Source organism: Scyliorhinus torazame, chromosome 3, assembly GCF_047496885.1.
Source record: "Scyliorhinus torazame isolate Kashiwa2021f chromosome 3, sScyTor2.1, whole genome shotgun sequence".
Taxonomy (NCBI): domain Eukaryota; kingdom Metazoa; phylum Chordata; class Chondrichthyes; order Carcharhiniformes; family Scyliorhinidae; genus Scyliorhinus; species Scyliorhinus torazame.
In genome coordinates this window covers 92,949,673-92,968,502 of record NC_092709.1, presented here as the reverse complement: position 1 = coordinate 92,968,502, position 18,830 = coordinate 92,949,673, and the positions used below count along the sequence as shown (strand labels likewise).

Here is an 18,830-nt window from a genome sequence, read left to right as displayed (position 1 = left end):
AAAAAGTTCCTCAGCCCATCAACTACTTTTAAAGTTTATTGTATTAGGTTTTCAAATTTTTCGTCCAAAATTTATGCTCATCTTTTCCTCTAGCAGTTAGCTACCTGGTCTAAACTGTCTATATCCTCCTGAAGATACTTTAGGTCCCCTTTTCAGTTAACTGTGCTGGTGACCTCTGCAATATTTGATATTCTGCTCCCTATTCTCAATTCTAGGTTACATACATAAATTCAGGAGAGCATAGAGTCTCCCCAAACTGGCTCTGCCCCACACAGGCTAAATTGGTTAGTCACAAAAGATATCCTGCCTGATTTTGACCACAATCTGCTATCTCTAATGTTCTTTGATCTCTCGGTCATCTTAGACATTGATGATTATTACTACTGCCTCCAGCATCTGCCCTCTACAGTTCACATGAGATTGTAGCCACCTGGGTTGGCCACTTCCCGACTTAAAATGGAGAACCGCAAATGCTGAAGGGAAATTCAGCCAACATAGGCAAAGACTAGCAAGTGCAGAAATCATGTATATTGAAACCTGCAAAACAACCAGACAGCACGGAAACCAGCAGCCATCTGCATAGTAATGCAGCAGCTATCTGCATAGTAATGAGCGATTCCAAGGCACAATGGCAACAGTTAAGGTGAATAAAGCCAAGCCAGACCCCTCGGCGCCCGCAGGAGCCAAGACAAAGGAAGGCCAATGGACATTTACGGACCGCCCGACGATCAGGGAACAACTCTAGTATTGGAGAAATCGATCCAAGTGATCGGAACGCAGTCCAATCACTTGGAACCAGGTACGGGGTCCACCTCGAAGGGCGGGAAGCCCCTGGGGACTATAAAGTAAAGACCCCAAGTTCAAATCGTCCTTCTTTGGCAGGGACACTCAGCAACTTGAATCAACCCGTGAGAGTGACCTGTCTCAGCTGCCGCCAACCAAGTAAGTCTCAAGTCAACGCTTGCTACGAGATAGGCGCTCCTAGCTACCAGTCCATACCAGCTTTTGAATCCTGCAGACTCAGGACCTGAACGAAAGACCATTTGTTCCCCTGACCTGGTGGGCCAGTCCGAAGCTAAGTATAGGCCTTTTAGTGATAGGAATAGCCTAGAAAGTAAAGTTTATGCACGAGTAGTGATTTACTGTGTATAATAAATGTGTTTTAATTTGAATCTTACTAATTGGTGTGTTGAGTTATTGATCATTACTTGAACCTCGTGACGGTATCATAAAGATACCTGGCGACTCTAGAGCAAAGGTTAAACAGAGCAAATTACGAATTAAGAGCCAACCAAAGTTAGCAACAAGATAATACTATCAACAGGTTCCATTCAAAAAGGTGCTAAATTGCGGTCAACGTCATCAAAAGCAATTATGTTCAGTCCCTCACCCCTCCTTTTTATCTGCAATCATGCAAGTACCTCATCCTCAATTCTCTTTGAAAATCACTCCATGGAACTGGCTTCAGCACCTCTTCAGCGCCAACATTCCAAACTCTGAGGTGAAAGAATTCTCGATCTCCTTTTCAGATCCATTGCCAAGAATTTTAAATCAACAATCCCAGCTTGTTGACCCGTTTGCCAGATTGAATAGTTTTTCAATCAAAACTTAAAAATTAACTTGAAAACCTTGATTATGTCCCTTCTTAAACCTATCTTTATCAAGGACAAGTCTTAAACTTTCCCAACCTCTTTAACTGGTCTCTGGTAACATCCTGGTAAACGTCCTCTGTCTCCTTTTCTTTCAAGAAAATGGTGTCCAGAAGTAAAGTTCTAAAGTGATCTCTTTTCTTCTATGTCACTATTTATAAATCCATTTAATTTTTTAACCACTGACCCTGACACCCGTAAGGATTTGTTTATATATATGGGCACACCAAGGGGTCTCTGTTCTTCTGCATTTTTAAAATGGGGCTAGTTATGGTATACTGTCCCAGTTTCTTGTCTTCTCTTTTCCTGCTCCCTCAAGTTAACTTCAGGTCTAACCCAGAGATTCATCTGCGACTTTGTCCGTTTCACTATTCATGAACATCGTGTAAAAGATTGCTAACAGTCGAGCATAGCAGGTTGCTCAACAAAGTAGGAGTGGAAATAGCAGAAAGCTTGTCACAATCTTCTAATCTTCCTAGATACGATGGAGGTGCCAGAAGAATTCAGAGTATTTAAGAAAGGGTGGGAGACAGTCCTAGTAACTACAAGCCAAACAGTTTAACATCAGTGATGGGCAAGGGTTTAGAAACAAGATGGTGTAGTGGTGCTCCCAAAGGGTCCATGATTTTTTTTTCTTCAAATTGATGATTTTGATTCAACAGCTATGATTGAGTTACTACAACACTATCCCTTCCAACCAACTTACAACAAAGGGTGCCAAACCTGAAATTTGCCAATAGATGGGAAAATCAAATGACGCGGCACATTCTATTTCTATCTAATTTCAATTACAGGTGGTCTGTTTTAGTATGAATCAGTTTTGCATGTGCTGTGACTTACATTTCTGATAGCAGCAGCAAAGATCTCCCACACTTGCCCCTGCAGAGCCTCATTATGGATGTTCAAACTGTTTTTCATCCAGTTCTGCAATACAATGAAAAAGATCTATGTATCTGGCAATAAATTTCATACAGATGAAAATAGATGCTATTTATGAAATCCTTCGTTCCTATCAAATCAAAACTCGAAAGGCTTTTATTTTTAAGACTACGAGCAATAAACGTCCAAAGGACAACTTGAAAATCAATGATTTGATGAATTCTACTTTGGATCTTTAAAGTTGCTAAACTGTTCAAAATAAAAGCAAAATATGCTGCCAACATACACAAGAGTTAACATCTGTAAAGAGAAAACTAATCATGTTTCTGATATATATCTTTTATCAGAACTTCGGACTTAGAACGTTAAAATCTATCTCAACCCTTTACAGATGCTGACTGACTTGGTGGATATATTTAGCATTTCTTCTTTTAATTCAGTTTCAGCATTTGAAGTTTTCCTTTTCATGCTATTGATAAGATGTTTGCACATCTGTCTTTTGTGTAATAAGGCAAAGATTTTTTAAATGTACACGTCAGAATTTGGCAACTACATAAACATTTGTAGATTGTATTTGAAAAAACACGCACGCCGGTTTATGTATTAAACCTAGGACATCATGAAAATGCCAATAAAAAGATTTTTTTTTAAAAACCAGGACATCTGCTCCACCTGGAAGTCATTTTGTTACAGATGCAGAAGAAATGCTGGGTAGTGGAGAGGTAGTCTGAAACTAACCAGCCCAATTCAATCTGTAAAACTCCACGACCAAATGTTATGTAATAATGCAAGTACTCTTATTTTAAAAAACGATAGTATTGACATAGAGAATACTACGGGATATCTCTCAGCAATTAGTTACAATTTTACACATTAAGAAAGTGACTTTCATTCCTTACATACATTTGTATTCACAACTTCCAATTTAACCTTATTTCAAGTCACTTATCACAAAGTAGGAGTCATCTAAGCAATCAGAATTCATGTGTTGTTCAGCGAGTAACTATTATTCGATATCCAGTCAATATGCATGGTAAATGACCGAGCTCATTTTTAACAGTTCCGGTCTAAATTATACGCTTTATGGAATTGGTGCCTCACTAAACAATGAAATATTCTGGTTTAGCACAGGGGCTAAATAGCTGGCTTTTAAAGCAGACCCAGGCAGGCCAGCAGCACGGTTCAATTCCCGTACCAGCCTCCCCAAACAGGCGCCGGAATGTGGCGATTGGGGGCTTTTCACAGTAACTTCATTTGAAGCCTACTTGTGATGATAAGTGATTTTCATTTCATTTCAATATTCCATAGAAGGCTTTTTCTGTCTTATAAACTATAAACATCGACACAATCCAAGAACTATACAATTGCAGTCTGATAAAAATAATGCAACTTGGCCAATTTGTAGCAATATTAAAATCAGGTTGCCATTAAACAGAAAAGAAACACCATTAAAAACACAAACCTGAAATTTGGCTTTTTTTCGTGGTACGTTGTCACAAAACTCCATTTGCTTCAGAATTTCTTGCACTTTGGGACTAACATTTGATTCATTCACAGCTTTGTGAACTTTCTATATACAAGAAAAAGACTCAATTTAACATCTGGAGCTGTACCCTAATAACACATACAACCTTTATTAACTTTTACATACAGTTGATTGCAATGGTAGATTATGTAACAAATATTACAAATACAAACGGCAGAAAATAATCCATGGTAATAAAATGTAACCCTCTGTTTTCTTTATACTATGTAAATCTTGATTCCTACATCTAAAATCATGTGAACAGCCAGAAGTTTGTGCCACTTAGTACTCAGACAAGGCAGAGCTCCACTTATACACACATAACATATGTGACTCCACTGTGGAGGTCCACAAGTTCACTTAAAATGTAAAAGTTTGCAACATTATTGAAGCTGGCGGCGGATGAGCTCAAAGCCCCTGGTTGCGGATTGTCCCCTGGAAAAGTATTCTCACAGGACTTGGGAAAATTGAAAACATTTAAAATACAGTGGAAACTGTATTTTTAGCTCCTTCAATAACAAAAGCCTCATGCAGATTGTGTGCCATAATGAGGGTAGGCAGCAATCTGGGATACTGATTATGTGCTTCATACCGCATGTCGTGTTGCCTTTTCTGGATCATTATTCAAAAAGTTTTAGGGCAGCACGGTGGCGCAGTAGTTAGTGCTGCTGCCTCACGGCGGCGAGGTCCCAGGTTCGATTCCGGCTCTGGGTCACTGTCCGTGTGGAGTTTGCACATTCTTCCCATGTTTGCATGGGTTTCGCCCCCACAACCCAAAGATGGGCAGTGTAGGTGGATTAGCCATGTTAAATTGCCCCTTAATTGGAAAAAATGAATTGGGTACTCTAAATTTAGAAAAAAGAAATGATTCAAAAAATGTTACAGACCCCAATTTCAATGACACCACATCAGAAAAACATCACTCACGCTGGCATATTAATCTGCAGCTTTAGAGGACTAACAGTTAAGTACAACTATTTTCAGATCAGTCAGAGTAACACACAATGCAACAGGCAGAACAATTGTTCTTTGTGGTGCATTGACTATAGTCAGTGTGAAATGATTACTTACAAGAAAACATTTTGACCACAACTATGATCAGTTGCAACTATCAAAAGTGTAGCAGTAAAATAAAGGAAAAACTACAAATCAAACACATCTGGAAAAAGCTAGAAACACACAGCATGTCAGTTGGAATCTGTAAGAAGACGGACTACGAGATTTGAGCACATCGCCTTCATCAGGCAGAAAGCTGAGGTAGAGAACTACAGTTGGAAAAACTCAGAAAGGGAACCAAGTGATATTCCTGCCACAGATCACGAGTGCAACAAAAAAGACAAAATTGCTGGTCACACTGAGCAAGCACTTGTAAAGAGAGGAAGAATGCCAGTGTTTCAGGCACAGCTCTTCACCAGAGTGGGCATTAATGTGTTAAATGGCCTACAAATCAATCAATTGAAAACAACAGATATGAAGACCAGAGATAGACAGGAAGAGATACAGACAAAAACAGAGACAGAGACTTCGAATCACAATGCCTGCACTTGTTTTTTCCCCCGTGTGAGATTTGCGGATCCATCAGGTTTTGTATTTTCTGTTTCAATTTTGCTCCAGCCCCATCAAATATATTTATGTTCCTTCCTTTCTTGTTGTTGTACACAAGACATCTTTGGGCGCGATTCTCCGCTCCTGCGACTAAGTGCCCACGTCGGCATGAACGCCGTCGAGGCTCATGACGGCACGAAACGGCCCCGATCTCGACTGATTCAGGGCCCAAAAATGGACGAGGATCGGGGCCGTGAGAAACTCGAGGGGGGCGTGTCACTAAAGCAGTGTCGCCAGTGCGCCGCATAAAAGCATTGGCGTCGCATAAAAGGCGCCGCGTCATCCGCCGCCTAACTGGCGTCACCCGCGCACGCGTGGTTGCCAACCTCCCCGAGGCCGCCCCGCAAGAAGATGTCGGATGGATCTTGCGGGGTGTGGAGGAAAGGAGGTCCTCCTTCAGAGAGGCGGCGGGCACCGATCGCGGGCCAGATCCCTTTTGAGTGCAACCCCGGTGAAAGAACCCCCTTCGCCCCCCACCCCACAGGCCGCTCCCCCCAGCGTTCCCGCGCTATTCCCGCCGGCAGCGACCAGGTGTGGATGGCGCCTGCAGGAAGCCGTCGTTTTGGGCAGGCCGCTTGGCCCGTCTGGGCCGGAGAATAGCGGGTGTAGTGGAGGATCGCAATTTTGTGTGTCCCTGGCGATTCTCTGGCCTGCGCCGCGCAGAACTCGACTGGTCCGTTCTCGCCGCTTGGGTGCATCGCGGGAGGGCGTCGGACCGGTGTCGCGGGGAAAAATGGGGCGCCAGGCGATTCTCCAAACCGGCGCGGGAGCGGAGAATCGCGCCCCTTGTGCCTTTCCACCCCACTCCGCCTGGCTCACAAAATGTACATATTCTTCTGCATGTTTCTGTTATTTCAGAAATCTTGAATAGGGAATTTATTTCACACAAGAAAATCCAAATGGACATACTTCCCAAGCATCACAGAAGTTAAACCAAGGTCTAACAACCATGCAGTGAAAAAGATACAACTAATAAAATTTAACCAGGAGACAATATAGCAATTAAGATGGAACTTCTGTTTGTATATCTCCTTTCCCAATCTCATAATGTCACAATTCATAGTCAATGAAGTACTTTTCAAATGCAGTTACTAACAAGGGAACATAGCAGTCAATTTGCACACAATGTCAGCAGAGAAATAAATTACTAAATAACCTGTTAAGAGTGATGGGGCGGCACAGTGGTTAGCACTGCTGCCTCACGGCGCTGAGGACCCAGGTTTGATCCCAGCCCCAAGTCACTGTGCGTGAGGAGTTTGCACATTTCTGTCTGTGTGGGTCTCACCCCCACAACCCAAAGATGTGCAGGGTGGGTAGATTGTCCATGCTAAATTGGGAAAAAAAATTGGTACTTTAAATTTATTTTTAAAAAGTGATGTTGATTGAGGGGTAAATGTTAGTAAGGAGAACTGCACTGCTCGACTTCGAATAATTTCATGGGGCATTTTATAAGCACCCGGAACTAGACGGTTTAAACCGTAATATATCAGAGTCCATCTTTTATAAAATTTAAGTCCACCTTAAACAAAAACTACATAAATTGTATAAACTCAAAATATAATAACTGGTTGTTTCTCGATATTGAGCCACTAATCTGCTCTTTCCCAACATTTTCTGTTTTTACCTCTGAAGTCGTACTTGTACATTTGATCAGAATGCAACACACCAAGTTCTTAAATAAGTGCTCATTCCTTTCACAAAATCCCACTCATTCGGACTTGTTTGGTCATGTGGTTTTGATGGACAAAATTTGATTAAAAAGTTGAACAGTGAACCACAGCTGAAAAGCTTTTAAAACAGAAATGAACTTTATTTTTTATTTTTATAAACATTTTGTTGAGGTATTTATGGTTTTATAACAGTGACAGAAGAAACAGTGTACATACAATTATAAACATAGTGCAAAAGCCGTCTTCCTCTCTCACAGACCCCACCTTCTGCTGATGGTTAATTCTCCCTAAAGAAGTCGACGAACGGCTGCCACCGAACGGGCGAACCCTAACATTGACCGTCTCAGGGCGAACTTGATTTTCTCCAAACAGAGAAAGCTGGCCATGTCAGTTAGCCAGGTCTCCGACTTCGGGGGCTTTGAGTCCCTCCAAGCTAATAATATCCGTCCGGAGGGCTACCAGGGAAGCAAGGACCAGAACGTCTGCCTCTTTCTCCTCCTGGATTCCCGGATCTTCCGACACCCCGAAAATCGCCACCTCTGGACTCGGTGCCACCCTTGTTTTCAACACTTTGGACATGACATCTGGAAACCCCTGCCAGAATCCCCCAAGCTTCGGACATGTCCAGAACATATGGACATGGTTCACTGGTCTCCCACACACCTTGTGGCACCTGTCTTCCAGCCCAAAGAACCTGCTCATCCGGGCCATTGTCATGTGAGCCCGGTGAACGACCTTAAACTGTATCAGGCAGAGCCTGGCACATATTGTGGACGCGTTGACTCTGCTCAACGCATCCGCCCAGAGACCATCCTCTAACTCTCCATCTAACTCCTCTTCCCATTTGTGTTTCAGCTCCTCGGTCTGTGTTTCCTCTGACCCCATAAGCTCCTTAAAAATGTCCAAAACCCTCCCTTCTCCCACCCACACTCTGGGAACTACCCTGTCCTGTATCCCCCTTGGTGGTAGGAGCGGGAAGGTTGAGACCTGTCTGCGTAGGAAGTGCCGTGCCTGCAGGTACCTAAATTCATTCCCTCCCATCAGTTCAAATTTCACCTCCAGTTCCCTCAAGCTGGGAAAGCTCCCCTTTATAAACATATCGCCCATCCTCTCGATCCTTGCTGTCTGCCATCTCCGGAACCCTCCATCTAACCTCCCTGGCGCAAACCGGTGATTATCGCAAATTGGGGACCGGACCCATGCTCCCTCTGCTCCCATATTGCCCCCAGACTCTCAGGGCCGCGACCACCACGTGGCTGGTGGAGTAGCGTGCCGGCGGGACCGGCAGAGGCGCCGTTACCAATGCCCCCAAACTAGTGCCCTTACAAGATGCCGCCTACTCGCCCCCACACCGGAACCCCCCCCACCTCCTAATCATGGTTATATTCGCCGCCCAGTAATTACTAAAGTTCGGGACTCCCAGCCTGCCCTCCCCTTGGCTGCACTCCAACATCCCCTTTTTAACTCGCGGGGTCTTACCCGGCCAGCCAAAGCCTGAGATCACCTTGTTGACCTGTTTAAAAAAGAGCCGAGGAATAAAGATGGGGAGACACTGAAACACAAACAGGAATCTCGGGAGAACCGTCATTTTTACTGTCTGTACGCTCCCAGCCAGTGACAACGGGAGCACGTCCCACCTCCGAAACTCTTCCTTCATTTGGTCTACTAGTCGGGCCAGATTAAGCTTGTGCAGCTGTTCCCATTCCCGCGCCACCTGGATGCCTAGGTACCGAAAGCTTCCCCCTCCCACTCTAAATGGCAGCTCTCGCAATCGCCTCTCCTGCCCCCTTGCCTGGATCGTGAACATCTTGCTTTTCCCCATGTTCAATTTATAACCCAACCGGCCAAAATCCCCCAGAATCCCCATAATTTCTTCCATCCCTTCCAATGGGTCCGACACATATAAGAGCAGATCGCCCGCGTATAGCGAGACTCTGTGTTTCACCCCCCCCAGACCAGGCCCTTCCAGCCCTCAATACAATTGCCAGCGGTTCTACGGTAAGTGCGAACAACAGCAGGGAGAGGGGGCATCCCTGCCTTGTTCGCTGGTGCAGCCTAAAATAGCGCAATGTCAGCCTGTTTGTCCGAACAATTGCCACGGGCACCTGATACAGCAGCCTGACCTAGTTAATGAAGACCCGCCCAAATCCAACCCGCCCCAATACCTTCCACAGGTAATCCCATTCTTCCCGGTCAAATGCCTTCTCTGAGTCCATTGAGACCACTACCTCCACGTCCCTACCATCTGGGTGCATCATGAGAACATTCAACAGCCTTCTTACGTTGGCCGCCAACTGCCTCCCCTTAACAAATCCCGTCTGGTCCTCCCCAATCACGTCCTTGGAGGACAAGATCTTAGTCAACAATTTGGCGTCTACATTTAGCAGGGATATCGGTCTGTGGGACTCGCATAACTCCGGGTCCTTATCACGCTTCAGAATCAAGAGATAGTGGCCTGTGATATAGTTGGGGGTAGCCCCCCTTTCTCCCTTGCCTCATTGAATGTCCTCATCAGCAGTGGCCCCAGCACTCCACGGGGTACCCATCCGGTCCTGGGGCTTTACCCGACTGCATGGCCTTCAGCCCATCTGCTATCTCTTCCACCATGATCGGGGCCCCCAGCCCTTCTACCAAATCTTCCTCCACCTTCGGGAACTTCAGTCCCCCTAAGAATTGCCTCATCCCCTCCGGCCCAGCTGGAGGTTCTGACTCATACAACCTGCTGTAGAATTCCTCGAATGCCTTATTGACCCCAGCTGAATCTCCAACCAGGTTCCCATCTCTGTCCCTTACTTTCCCAATCTCCCTGGCCGCCTCCCGCTTTCTAAGCTACTGCGCAAGCATTCTGCTGGCCTTCTCCCCATCTTCATAGACCACCCCCCTCACCTGCTCTACCGCCTTCCCTGTAGTTAACAAGCCAAACTCCACCTGTAGCCTTCATCGTTCCCTTAGAAGCCGTCTTTAGGGTCTCCGCATCGACCTGTAGTATTTCGTTTATCAGTCGGTCCGTCTCGGTCTGCCTTCTCCCTGTGGGCCCGTATCGCTATCAGCTCCCCTCTAACCACCGTCTTCAGCTCCTCCCAGACCACCGCAGCCGAACCTTCCCCCGTGTCGTTGACTTCCAGATAGTTCTGGACACATTTTGTCAGCCGCCCACACACCTCCTCATCCGCTAAAAGTCCCACGTCCAGCTTCCATTGCGGGCGCTGGCTACTCTCCTTGCTCACCTGTAGGTCAACCCAGTGCGGGGCATGATCCGAGATCGTGATCGCTGAGTACTCAGTGTCCACTACCCCAGTCAGTAAAGCCCTGTTCAGGATAAAAAAGTCAAACCAGGAGTACACTTTATGCACGTGCGAGTAGAAGGAAAACTCCTTCACTCTCGGCCGCCCAAATCTCCATGGGGTCAACCCCCCCCCTTCTGCTCCATAAACCCCTTTAGCTCCTCTGCCATTGCGGGCACCCTGCCTGTCCTTGAGCTAGATTGGTCTAGCCCTGGGTTAATGACTGGGTTGACGTTCCCCCCCATAACCAGCTTATGCAAATCCAGGTCCGGGAACTTCTCCAACATCCTTCTTATAAACTCCACATCATCCCAATCAGCGCGTACACATTCACAAGTACCACCTGCAGCCCCTCCAGCTTTCCACTGACCATTATGTACCAACCCCCCACGTCCGCAAGTATTCTTCCCACTTCGAATGACACTCGATTATTAATCAGGATCGCGAGCCCTCTAGTCTTAAGAGTCCAGTCCCGAGTGGAAAACCTGTCCGACCCATCCCTTCCTTAGTCTGACCTGGTCAGTCACTCTAAGGTGCGTCTCCTGCAACATTGCCACGTTAGCCTTCAGTCCCCTCAAATGCATGAACACGCGTGCCCTCTTAACCGGCCAATTTAGCCCTCTTACATTCAATCAATTGCCCCCCCCCCCCCCCCGTTGATCAGCCATCCCCTTTCTTGGGCCAGTCTCCAGCCCAAGCCCCACGCATCCAGAAATGAACTTCTGTCGCATCAAGTTCCAAGAAGCACTCTTAAGAGTAACATACAAACTAAAATGTATTTACCTGCATCCATTGTTGTTGTTTCACATCTCCCTTTTTGACCTTGGCTTCAAATCCTTTGCCACCATACTTTTCATCTTCAGTAATACATTTAATGTGCGTCTTGTAATCCGCTCTCCTATAAACAATAACAAACCTCTATATAAATTCTAGTACTTCATTTAGCAAAGAACCTAGATAGGGTGGCACAGCAACACAGTGGTTAGTACAGTTGCTTCACAACTCCAGGTCCCAGGTTCGATCCTTGGCTTAGGTCACTGTCTGTGCAAAGTCTCCACGTTCTTCGTGTGTGCGTGGGCTTCCTCCGGGTGCTCCGGTTTATTCCCACAGTCCAAAGATGTGCAGGTTAGGTGGATTGGCCATGCTAAATTGCCCCGAGTGTCCAAAAAGGTTAGGCGGAGTTACGGGGATAGGGTGGAGGTGTGGCTTAAGTAGGGTGCTCTTTCAAAGGGCCGGTGCAGACTCAATGGGCCAAATGGCCTCGTTCTGCACTGTAAATTCTATGATCTATGAAGCAGGAATGAGTTTCTGTTGGGCATTTCATTACGAGAAGCAAATAGCCCACAGCAAAACCGTATAAAGCATTCTTCAAAACTGTAGCTGAAAAGGTTTAACACTTCATCTCTACATGTTGTGATAGAATATTGAACTATATGATTGAATCATGCCACAAATTTCATGAGATATCAAGACTACCGCTGTAGACAATCAATTAATGTTGAGTCAAAAACGTAATGGGACTACAGTCGACTCTCTCTTTTGATGAAGATCAAAGTAAAATAAACCACATACAAAATGTAAGCGTTAAGCAAAATTTCCCACATTAGCCTTTTAATTGCACATTTAAATGCTTGAGGCCAATGTATTGTTTCAAAAAGTCATTTTAATTGAATTTTCAAAGCTATTAGCAACCCAGAAACGTCAGGCAAAAAAGCTATTTTAGCATACCAGGTGGTGGAAAGCTTCATGAGAACCCACTGAACTACTGCACCGACGAGAGTTCATAATGTCAGGTGTGCTGTAATGGATTGCAATTAAAGAGAGGCCAGGTGTTTCCTCAGAGAAGGGGGGAATAAACAGAGAGCTTGTTTACTACAGCACCTCATGTATTCCTTAGTGATCAACAACTTGGGCAGAAACCTGGAAGCAGATTTTTCAATCTCTGTACTGGATGTTTCATAATGGGACAGGGAACTCCAAGAATGAAAGAAATACAACAAAAAGCAAAATTCACGTACAGGCCAAAAAAAAACTTTGTAACACCGATCTGCCAAATGCTTACCCAAAGTCCTTGCCACAGTCAATACATGACAAACACGGGGAGTTCCGACAGATGCTAAAATGTTTTTCCACTTGAGCTTTTTTGACAGACGCTCCACATCCATTACAGACGAAGACCACCATTTTGTTTTATTCCGGGCACCGTCTCTCACACACCATAAAAAGATGCCTATGCCTAGAAAAAAATATATATGCTTCTGAGCGACAGATAAACGATCAGTTCAAATTTAGGTTTTACTTGTGCATATTTCTTATTTTTGCAGCAGGCTTTATGATGCCATCAGCAAATATTGCCATTTCTGACTTTAATGATGGAGGGAAGGTCATTGATGAAGCAGCTGTCGGGTGGTTGGGCCGAGGACACTAACCTGAGGAACTCTTGCATCTATGTCCCGGTACTGAGATGACTGGCGTCTAAGGACAAGGAATTTACATTACAGAAAAAAAATGAAGGGGTGTGATTTTACAACTCTGCATTCTAGAAATTAATGTTAGGGCCAACTGAAGTTCAGGCTGTCAATCAAAACTTATTTATCTGACTGGTAAATCCAATGGATATGGCTTTACTTGTGGAAAGAAAATGGAGCTGAAACACTAGAATTTAATTTTTTGCATATTCAACAAAAACAGCCTAGTGGAGGAGAAAGTTAATGTTATCCAGTTATAAGAATCATCAAGTTTAGAATTCCTTACATTTAAAGCCTGGTTGGAGCAATTCAAATGATTTTTAAATTGGTCCCAACTTATTTGATATCCTATTACATTCGAGAAAATGGAAGTCCAGGCTGATACTTGAGCACGAGTTAGTATGAGACAATCAGTGCCAAGTAATAAAAATAAAAACAGAAAATCTTGGAATATTCAGCAGGTCAGGCATCATCTGTGGAGGGAGAAACAGCATTTCAGATTGAATAATTTTCATTAGAACTGGCAAAAATGAAAAATGCAAAAGACTTTGAGCAAGGGATGGTGAGCCAAGGATAAAGGGAGGTCTGTGATAGGGTGGAAGATAGGAGAGACAGATCGAATGACAGAAGTCAAAGAGTCTTTCGAGGTCGATGATTGTGCAAGACAAGAAATAAAAGATGCGCCTCTAACAGGTCTACTCTCCTGTATTCCAGCGAGTCACACATCTTCCTTTGTTTTGGTTCCACTCACTCTTTGCTCAAAATCTAATACTTCTCTAATATTTCTGCTGAAAAAAAGTCATCAATTTGAGACATTAACACTGTTTTTCCACACACAGATAGTGCCTGGCTTATAGAGTATTTCCAGCACTTTCTGCTTTTTTTTTCAGATTCTGCTATTCCAAGTAATCAAAACTTGTGTCTTTTAGAATACATTGCGGGATACTTATAAACATTTGACCAAAAATATCTTGATTGAGTCACTTAGGAGAATGAACCAAAATCTGAAGTGGGAAAGCAGCAAAATATGTCACGCCCAATAATAAAAACTTATTTTCAGCAGAACAGTCGGGTTCTTCAGGGGTAAGGAAAGAGGCTGGTTTAGCACACTGGGCTAAATCGCTGGCTTTTTAAAAAAGCAGACCAAGCAGGCCAGCAGCACGGTTCAATTCCCGTACCAGCCTCCCCGAACAGGCGCAGGAATGAGGCGACTAGGGGCTTTTCACAGTAACTTCATTGAAGCCTACTTGTGACAATAAGCGATTTTCATTTCATTTTTCATTCATTTCAAGAGGAGATTCCAGAGCTTAGGTCCTAGGGAGCGGAAAGTATGACTGCCAATAGGGGAATTAAGTAAATTTGGGATACAAAGAGGTGACAGGCAGGGCACAAAGAGCGGCACGGTAGCACAGTGGTTAGCACTGTTGCCTCACAGATCCAGGGCCCCAGGTTCGATTCCCGGCTTGGGTCGCTGTCTGTGCGGAGTTTGCACGTTCTTCCCTTGTCTCCGTGGGTTTCCTCCGGTTTCCTCCCACAGTCCAAAGATGTGCTGGTTAGGTAGATTGGCAGTGCTAAATTGCACTTAGGTTAGGTGGAGTTATGGGATAGGGTGGATGTGTGGGCTTAAGTAGGGTGCTCTTTCCAAGAGCCGGTGCAGACTCAATGGGCCGAATGGCCTCCTTCTGCACTGTAAATTCTATGATTACAAATGGTTACACAGCTGGATCAGGAGAGAAATAGGAAGAGTGAAGCTATGTACAGATTTCAATATCGAGCATCAAGGCTGGACCAGGAGCCAACATAAATCAGAGAGCACAGGAGCGATGGGTAAAGATGACTTGGTGCAAGTTAGGATCTGGATAGCTGAGTTTTGGAGGAATTCAACTTTACTGAGAGCAGAAGATGGGAGGTGAGCCAGGAATAGACAAATCTAGAGGTAACAAAGTCATGGAAGATGGTTTCAGCAGCAGGTAAGCCAAGGCAAGAGCAGATATGGGCAAAGTTACAAAGGTGAAAGTAGGTGGTATCAGTAACAGGGAGAATGAGGCCCAAAACTCAGTTTATGTTCAAAAAACATGCCAAAGTTCAGCCTCAGGCAGCAGCCAGAGAGGGGAATGGAGTCTGTGCCAAGAACCAATGGCTTTGATCTCCCCAATATTTAATTGTTAAGGAGTTTTTGTTGAGGGACAGAGGATGAGAGTAGAATTGTTTGAAACTAACTTGAAGTGCATTTAAGTAAACGTTGTGAGTTGAGAGACAAGATGAGCGCACAGCCTAAAATCGGTATTTAAAATGATGCTGCTTCAGGGCGAGGCTGTGGGTTCAAGTCCCTGTTCAGAGACCCGAGCTCCCAGTTCAGTAGATACGCCAGCTAAATATTTTTGCAGATTTGCAGAAGTGCTATTTTTCAGATGAAATGTTAAACGACAAGTCATGTCTCAAGGACCCCAAAGCAGTATTTTGAAGAGGAGGGTCGTCACTGGGAAAGTTTAATAATGTTCTGCACGTTATCAGCTGCCACGCGTGTTACATTACATCAGTGAGGACGCTTCAAAAAACAGTTCATGGGCTGCAAAAGGCACTTTGGGGGTGTCCCAAAGTTGCGAAAGGTGCTCCAGCTGTGCAATTGCGGGATCTTGCATTAGGAATTACAGCTAAAAATAAAATGATTGATTTAGAGAGACTGAAACTCCCAAGTCAATTTTGGCTCAGTGTTATATAAAGAAAGCCCGCGGACTGGAATTGCGGGGCGGGGCGATAGAATAAAAAAAATGACCTAAAAAAAGAGCAGATATGGGCAACTTTGTTTAAGCCAAAGCGACAGAAAGCAGACAACTCCGATAATCCAGAGCACAAAGTACAGGCGACATTCTCAAACCCAATGAGTTACGAGTTATCGTCCAACGCTCTTCAGAGCTCCAAGGACATCCACACGCACTTACAGCATCCACAGACACTTCCTCACAGGCGCCAGCCGCCGTTTCGCTTCCGCAAAGTCCACCCGGGCAACCCACACGTGCGGTACCGGAACAAGGTGCACCGCTCTATTCCTTCCCATTTCTCCTCCTGCCCCGGCGCTCAGGTTCCCGGGTGCCCGGCCCTTTTTTTTTGTGTGGAGCTCGCTGTCACAAGGGAGCAGAGATGCCGGAGAGCGAGAGATCGATAAACAATTAGGTAATGGAACATTGCCCCGGGAATGGAACGCGGGCCCGGTCCGGGCATCATTCCAATTCTTCGCAGGCGGTTTGCTGCGGGCTCTTGCCGCCCAGCCCTGAACTGCAACAAGGGCGAGGAGGCAGCTGTGACCTAGCGACCAGGAGGAAAGCGCTCGGAGGCATCGGTTGAGTTGCATTTGTTGTCTCCCCGCCCGTCCACCCAACTCGCCGGGTTTGCGTCTTCCTTCATTCAGCCGCTTTGTGCTCTTCCCCCGCGGCTACACGTAGGCCCCGAGTCCCTGGTAGTCACCGTTGTTGTCCTGGAAACCGAATGGGGACACCTCTTCTCGGGCTGGGCAATGATTGTAGAAAGAAAGGATGGAGTGCGATTGAGGGTGAGACTCTTCTGTGGCAGAATGAAAATCAATTCGGAAGGAAAGTGGGATGCAAAATTGAGCACAGTTTTATTGAAAACTTAATATTGAAGGTGCAGTGATGGCAAAATGGTTCAATTTTAGCTACCTTCAATCATTTTGTGGAATTCATCCTAATTTTGGAAGTGTTTCTTTTTTATTTATAATCTTTATTGTCACAAGTAGGTTTACATTAACACTGCAATGAAGTTACTGTGAAAATCCCCTAGTCGCCACATTCCGGCACTTGTTCGGGTACACTGAGGGAGAATTCAGAATGTCCAAATTGCCTAACAGCACGTCTTTCTGGACTTGTGGGAGGAAACCAGAGGACCCGGAGGAAACCCACGCAGACACGGGGAGAATGTGCAGACTCAGCAAGTGACCCAAGCCGGAAATCGAACCTGGGACCCTGGAGCTGCAAAGCAACAGTGCTACCCACTGTGCTACCGCGCTGCCCTTATTGAGCATTGTGTCAGACTTTGTGGATTTTGCTGTTGGATTTAAATACAAGTTTTATGACTTAAGGGATTGTTAAGAATTGCAATATACCAAAACAGGCTGCCAGGCCAGACACAAGTGACTGACATGGTTCAGTCATCCTCTGCCTATCTGCATCAGCTCTTTCTACCAAATTACTTTACATGTCATATCTTACCAACAAGTCTGGATCAATTCAATCTATCAACACCAATGATAACTGTGATTAAAGATTATTCTAATCCATTTAGCTAGTCAGCAAGGTAAGGAGTGTCCTAAAACAAAAAGTGCTGGAAATACTCATCAGGTCAGGCAGCATCTATAAAGAGAGAGAAATAGAGTTAATGTTTCACATCAATGCCCTTTGGTTAAAAATGTTCAACGTTTTAAGCAAGTGAAAGAGTTAGTGAAAGAACAGAAAGGAAGGGTTGTGATGAGCTGGATGTTAGGCGGGGTTAAATTACAAAAGAGATGAATGATACTGAAAAGCTGAACAGTGAGACATGTAAAGTAAAGTTTAGAGGAGTTGTGAATGGCCTACCACAGGTTGTGGAAGGCCTCAAAATAATTGACAGACCATGCATGCTTCTTCTCCAATGCCACAGTGTGGTTGAAGCTGTGAGGTAAGGACATGACACCCAGATCCCTCTGTACCAGTTTCTCTCCATTTAGGTAATAAGTTGCCTTTCCATTTTTCCAACCAAAATGGATAACCTCACGCGTTACCTCATTAAACTCTATCTGTCAACTTTTGGCCCACTCACCTAACCCATCTATATCCATTTGTAAATTTCTGCTTTCCTCATTGCAACTTACTATCCACCTATTTTAGTGTAATCTGCAAATCTGGCTATAATACCTTCTATCCCTGCATCCACATCACTAATATATTATAAATAGTTGGGGCCCAAGGACCGAACCTTGTGGCACCCCACTGGTTACATCTTGCCAACCAGAAAAATACCCATTTATTCCGACTCTCTGCCTTTCGTTGGTGAGCCAATTTTCTTACCAAGCTAATAGATTACCCCTAAACTCATGTGATCTTACCTTGTGTATTAACTTTTTGTGCAGCACCTTATCAAATGCCTTCTTGAAGTCCAAATATATTACATCTACAGGATCCCCAATATCAACTTGGCTTGTTACATCTTAGAAGAAATCCAGCAAATTAGTCAAACACAATTTACCCTTCATAAAATCATGCTAAACCTGCTGGATTGCTTTTTGACTTTCTAAATGTCCTGTTATTACTTCCTTAATAATGAATTCTAACAATTTTCTCACAATAGCTGTTAAACTAAGTGGTCTACAGTTTCCTACTTTATTTTTGTTTTTAAATTTAGAGTGCCCAATTTATTTTTTCCAATTAAGGGACAATTTCGCGTGGCCAATTCGCCTACCCTGCACATCTTTGGGTTGTGGGGCCGAAACCCACGCAAACACGGGGAGAATGTGCAAACTCCACACGGGCAGTGACCCAGAGCTGGGATCAAACCTGGGACCTCGGCGCCATGAAACAGCAGTGCTAACCACTGCGCCAACGTGCTGCCCTTGTCTTTGTTATCTTTAATTTCCTTGCTGATCCATGCATGTTTTTCCACCCCTCTTGTAATCGTGTCTGGACTGTATAGAATCATAGAATTTACAGTGCAGAAGGAGCCCATTCGACCCATCGAGTCTGCACTGGCTCTTGGAAAGA

At 44.7% G+C, this 18,830-nt stretch overlaps 2 protein-coding genes across 11 annotated transcripts in view; one reads left to right on the top strand and one right to left on the bottom strand.

Moving 5' to 3' along the window:
- Positions 1–16,144, bottom strand: part of lyar (Ly1 antibody reactive homolog (mouse)) — a 34,049-nt gene extending 17,905 nt beyond the window's left edge. Inside the window, exons 1-6 of one of the 6 annotated variants that reach the window (XM_072495976.1) lie at positions 16,023–16,115; positions 13,367–13,553; positions 12,675–12,848; positions 11,396–11,510; positions 3,991–4,098; positions 2,490–2,573 (exon numbers count right to left, since the gene is read on the bottom strand). In XM_072495976.1, coding sequence (XP_072352077.1) covers positions 2,490–2,573; positions 3,991–4,098; positions 11,396–11,510; positions 12,675–12,796 — 429 coding nt within the window. In that variant the 5' untranslated portion in view covers positions 12,797–12,848; positions 13,367–13,553; positions 16,023–16,115. Of the gene's footprint in view, positions 1–2,489; positions 2,574–3,990; positions 4,099–11,395; positions 11,511–12,674; positions 12,849–13,366; positions 13,554–15,941 lie in introns of all 6 variants that reach the window. The other 5 variants (XM_072495974.1, XM_072495975.1, XM_072495973.1 and 2 more) reach the window with 5 other exon arrangements.
- A 1-nt stretch (position 16,145) lies between these two features.
- Positions 16,146–18,830, top strand: part of zbtb49 (zinc finger and BTB domain containing 49) — a 42,183-nt gene continuing 39,498 nt past the window's right edge. Inside the window, exon 1 of one of the 5 annotated variants that reach the window (XM_072495967.1) lies at positions 16,146–16,254. The gene's annotated coding sequence lies outside the window, so the exon portion shown is untranslated. The other 4 variants (XM_072495972.1, XM_072495968.1, XM_072495971.1 and 1 more) reach the window with 4 other exon arrangements.